Source organism: Lolium perenne, chromosome 3 (assembly GCF_019359855.2).
Source record: "Lolium perenne isolate Kyuss_39 chromosome 3, Kyuss_2.0, whole genome shotgun sequence".
Classification (NCBI taxonomy): domain Eukaryota; kingdom Viridiplantae; phylum Streptophyta; class Magnoliopsida; order Poales; family Poaceae; genus Lolium; species Lolium perenne.
Window position 1 is genome coordinate 223,973,994 of NC_067246.2, and position 5,437 is coordinate 223,979,430.

The 5,437-nt window shown below is 54.9% G+C and overlaps 1 protein-coding gene across 1 annotated transcript; it reads right to left on the minus strand.

Annotated features, from left to right (window-relative positions):
* Window positions 1-357: 357 nt before the first annotated feature.
* On the minus strand, window positions 358-1,984 carry LOC127343496 (mitogen-activated protein kinase kinase kinase 18). Its single transcript, XM_051369625.2, has one exon. The coding sequence runs from the start codon at window positions 1,843-1,845 to the stop codon at window positions 358-360; it is 1,488 nt and encodes a 495-aa protein (XP_051225585.2). The 5' UTR covers window positions 1,846-1,984.
* Between the last annotated feature and the right edge of the window lie 3,453 nt (window positions 1,985-5,437).

The window sequence follows — 5,437 nt, forward strand, 5'->3', positions numbered from 1 at the left end:
GTAAATCGCTCTCCCCGCTTGTCTGTGAACCGATGTCTCGTGTCAGCTTGCAGGATTCCATCAACTCTAAGCCCCTATCGAAGAGCATTGCCGAGGAGCACCCTCGACAGTAGTATCGGTGTCGAGGCCTATGTAGTGTCGTATTAGTGTCCATCTAGTGTTGAACTAAGTGTCGAAGACTCCGTAGTGTCAAAATCGAATTGAAACCCAACTGTCCAAATAACTATTAATTGAAATTTTGGAAATTAAAATCTACCTAAGTGTCAAACCATGTGTCGAAACTTATGTAAATTCGTTTAGGTTTTTGAAAATAGTTGAGGCCATATTTTATATCTTGTGGAAACGTGTGCTCGTGCATTAAAACACAAAAGCAGATGCTATAAAGCTGATTTTCGGTGCCCTGTTTTTATGTAAATAATATTTGATCTTCTTTGCGATTGAACGGAGCTGTAAAAGCGAACGTGGTGTTTTTTCTCCAAACACGAGTAGAAATTCAATGAGAACATACTTGTCAGAACGGGTCCGGAACAGAGGAGGAACGAAGGAGAAACTTTCAGAACGGAACACCGAAATACGTGGGAAACAAAACTTTTCCATTGCATGGATTCGATTACATGGTATATCTCTGTCTGAGTTCGAACAGACTTTGTTCTGACGATCAGTGGAACGATCATCCGCCAGGATATCTCCACCGAAAGGCGGCTGGTCCTCTGCATCCATTTGTTCATCACTCGAAAGGCCACCGACGACAGCTACGCCTTCAGCTGGCACCGCCGCGGACTTGATCGCTTTGCCTGGCGCTGTGCTCGCCACATCAGCCGGCTCCTTGGTTGCCGGCGAATCGCGAGCCTCGTCGCACCGCTCGCCGCCGAGCACCTCGATCCAGCCTTCGTCGGAGTCCAAATCCGGCAAGGCCGAGACGGAGCACGCCAATGACTTGATCCTCTCGGACGCGTTCACCGAAATCTCCTCCTCCTCGTCGGCTTCCTCGTCGGATTCCGATTCCCAGAATGCGGCGTCCAGCGTGCTCTTGGGCGATACCCACCGCCCGGCCTTGGCATCTCCTTCTTGCAATGCCAGGAACGGATGTTCCAAGAGCTCCGCCGCCGTGCCCCGGTCACGGGCGTTTCTCGCGAAGCACGCGGCGAGGAAGCTCTTCGCCTCGGGCGACAGCCACGCCGGCACCTCCGGCACGGCGTCCGTGTAGCCTATCCTGTGGACGGCGGCGAGGACGTTGTCGACGTCGCTCCACGGTGCGCGCCCGGTGGCCATCTCGAGGACCGTGCAGCCGAGAGCCCACACGTCAGCAGCTGGGCCCTGCTCCTCCCCCCGGGCCACCTCCGGCGCCATGAACGCTGGCGTGCCCCCGATCGGCCGATCAGAACCCGCCGTCCTCGCGCATCCGAAATCCGCGATCTTTGCGCGCCCGTCGGCGCCGATCACTATATTCCTTGACTTGATGTCCCCGTGCACGAGCGACATCCCGTGGACATACGCCAGCCCGCGCAGGACGTCGGCCGCGTAGGTGCGGATGGCGCTCTCTTCGAGGCTGCCCCCGTTCCTGGCGACCTCGTCGGCGAGCGAGCCGCCGGGGGCGAACTCGAGGAAGAGGTGGTACGAGCCGTCGCGGTGGCCGCCGCCGATGCAGCGCACGACGTCAGGCGAGCAGAGCCCGGTCATTATCCCGTGCTCGCGGCTCAGCGGCACCGCGTCTGCCGTGGCGGCGGACTTGACCGCGAACAGCTCTCCCGACGCGCCGTCGGCCGCCAGCGACACCACGGCTCCCGACGAACCGCAGCCGAGCGTGCGCAGCCGCGTCCATTGCCCACTAACGGCGATCGCCATTCTCCTCCCTCTTTGCTTGTGTTGCTGCTCTGGGATGGATACGGTGGTGGTTTGAATCGGTGATATTCTTGTTCCTTTTGTTTGGTCTGAGTTGGTTCTGTGTGGCCTGTGGTTGCGCGCGCTTATATATACAACATCCATGGAGGATGGGAATGGGAAGGAGAAGACGACTTGGAGCTAATTGGGTGAGGTATTAGATTAGGGTGAAGGTGTTTGGTGTGTGTCAAAGCTCAACTTGGCGAGCCAGAAAGAAAAGCGTGGGTCTTGCGTTCTCGCCACGCGCGGCAATTGGAAGCTGCGATTTGTGTGGGTGGGAACGCGCGGCTCATGTTGCCAATCACCCACCGCCGGACACATGCCGCCGTCAAAGCATCTCGCTCCTCGTCGCCAATGAATCTTCGAGTTCTATTTTCTGTGGTGCGCTCTGTTTCAGCGTGTTTTTCACCATTTGAGTTCTAGAAAAACTAGCTAGCCTGCTCGTGTTTCTCGTGGTGTGAAAATTGGACGCGCGAGCTGAACCCAATAATAGCGCTTACGGCTGTTACATGTGAAGCACGAGTGTGTGTGTTGGTACAATGGCGTCAGGTCAGCGATGGTTCGCTAATTAATCCACGGCAGGCACCGGTCGATATTGTTTGATTCTGGGTCAGTTCATCGGCTGTGCCAAATTAAATCATCAGTGCCGTGCCGCCGCACCGGTCAAGACTGGACGGGCAACGGCCGTATCGTAGTGGCTCCTTCTTCTTCCCGGCCGGTCAGAGACGATAGGATCAACCGCCGCGAAAGCAAAATGCAGCGACACTACTACACTAGTGGTTGGTGATTCGGTTGACACTGGAAGAACAACGATCTCGAGGTATAATGAGCATGGCTGGAGCGGATGTCAACGCGCGCGCACGCCCAAAAGGGGCTTTTGGGTTAGGCGATATGGCCGATGCGTTGACATTGCGTCTTGAGAGTCTGCAGCAGAGTGATGCCGTGATGGTTTTTTTTTCGTTTGAGCATCAGAGTGACGATATGTGAGAGTAAGCAGAGGTTTGCTCCACCGAACCCACCGTCGACCCGATAGGCAGTAGGTGCTTGACTCCTACGGCTGGAGTAACAATATCAGAGTGACGACCATGCAGTATGAACCCAACAATATCCTGAAGAAATTTCTCCGGAAGAATGAGAGGAGATCAAGATAAGAGCATCCCCACTCGTTGGCCCAAATCCGGAGAAATTTTCGTCCGGATTGGAGGAAGGTTTGGCGTGGGGGGCAGTAGTTTCCCAGCCGCGTGCCCAGGCGAAGTCGACGATGCGAATTTAAAAAACGGAAACTTGACAAACTTCGGCTAAATTCGGGTGAATATAGACTAAATTTAATGACATTTAGACTAAAACGGGCGGAGTTCATACATAGAGGCCGAATGCGGGCGAATGCAGACCGGCGGCAGGCTTTTACAGCGCGCGGAAGACGATGCGATGAGGACGACGATCGGTTTCTCTCGCCGACAAGTTGGGGCCACCAGACGCGCGGGAAGTTTCCTCGCCGTTTCGCGCGCTTTCGTTTCGTCCGGAGTCCCCGAGCGCTCCCCGGGGGGCCGGGGATGTCGTGGGATCGCCGGATGGATTTAGGCCCAAATCCGGACGAAAACGAGGAACCGGGGGCGCGACTGGGCCGAATTTCGCCGTCCGGATGGAAAAAACGCTCGCCGGGGGCCTGTTCGGGGGGACGAGTGGAGATGCTCTAAGACCCCAGTGTTCATAACAGAAATCTATACCTGCGTTCAATGTGACCGTTTCCACCGAGCGTTGGTGCGTTCACCGACTATCACCCGCTTGCGCCACTAGCAGCTTCAGGCTGTGCTTACATTCCAGCAGTGCGTTCGACCGCTGTCACCTACGCTAGCTAACTGTAGTTTCAGGCTGTGCAAACTGCTTATGCACTTCACCGCTGTCTTCGATCCAGTCCTAGGTCCTACTGCTGCTGCGAGTAGTTGTTTCAGGCTGCGCAAATTGCTACGTACTACAGTAGTAATGCACTCACACAGCCTCCGCCTCCAAGTACAGGCTGTGCAAACACTGCTGCAATCCATATCTTGTGTGGAACTCTCGTGATCAGATGGTTCGTGTCTGATCCTGCGGAGCCAGTGGGGTTTAGAGCATCTCCAGTCGCGTCCCCAAACCATCCCCAAATGGCACCGGTTGAGCGTTTAGGGGGCGTGTTTTATCCGTGTCGTGTTTGGGGGATGCCGCTCCCCATTCTCGTCCCCAAACACCGCCCCAAATATTAAAATATTATTATTATTTGTTTTTTTTGCATTTTTATTTCAATAAAGAGAAGAAATATTTCACAAACTGATACATAATTGGGTACGTAGTTTACAAGAAGACATAATTTGGAACATGTTTTTTCCATAGTTTAAAATAGCCGGCTATAGCCGGGCTATAGCCCGCTATAGCCTTTCCCGCATGATGCGGCTAACTGCATTAGCCGGCTAAAAGGTGTCAAAGTCCTTAAATAGCCGGCTATAGCTAGGCTATAGCCAGGTTATAGCTGCTTTGGGAGGCCGCGGCTATATCCTGTAGCCGGCTATTTTAAACATTGGTTTTTTCACAAACTAATACATAGTTTGAACCATGGTTGACACAAATATAAAATATTGCAAAAGAACTAAACCTAACTAGGTCGGGCATCGAAGGTTTCGTGTGTTCGCTGCTAAGAAAGAACACTCGAGGGCACACCCAGTCACCCAAACTGGAAAATTCAGCTGGTGAGGATGCCCCTGTTGGTTCTTCCGAGGAAGAACGACCAGAAACCTTTGTGCATATATTCGCTCCGAAGAAACAACACTCTTCGGTCGCCGTCCTCGTCGGTTATGTCGCCGTGGTAGTTCCGGCGGCAACGCGTCTCGTCGAACACCTTGACGCTCATGTCCCTGTCGCCAAAGTAGGAGAACAGGAGGACGAAGCCGGCTTCGAGGCGGTGGTAGTGCACGAACTTCTCCCAACCGATGTGGAGGTACATCTTGCCGTGCGCGTCGTAGATCACGTCGACGATCCACCGGCAGCAGCCGCAGCCATCCTCCCGCAAATGCAGCGAGCGCGGGCGCTCGTCGCCGGCGATGTAGTCGACGAAGGATTCCGGCAGCCTCTGGATGCCGTGCGGGTCACCCTTGAGGACGACGCTGAACTCGAACAGCACAACCCCCTCCTCGTCCTGCATGCCCGACGATGAGGACGACGACGGCGTCGCAGGCGACGGCGAGCGTGTAGCTCTGCCGCGGCCACGACCACGACTACGGCCGCGAGCTCGGCCTCCTCCTCTACCAGCCATGGCGGCGACTCTTGAGATTGTGGCGGCTAGGGTTGGGGAGAGAGGCGCTAGGGTTTGTGTGGGAGAGGGACGATGAGAGGCGGCCCTTTTTATAGGCTGGAGGGAGGCGGGGGAGCGGTGGCGCTCATTAACGCCGGCACGCAGAGCTAGGCACGACGAAGTCGCTCGAGAGGTGAGGACAGACTTGACAAGGGCCCCGCATCCGGCTGCATTAATGTTCTTCCCCTCCCAATTAAGTGAAAACTTCCCGGCCATCTTATCTTCAAAAGGTTG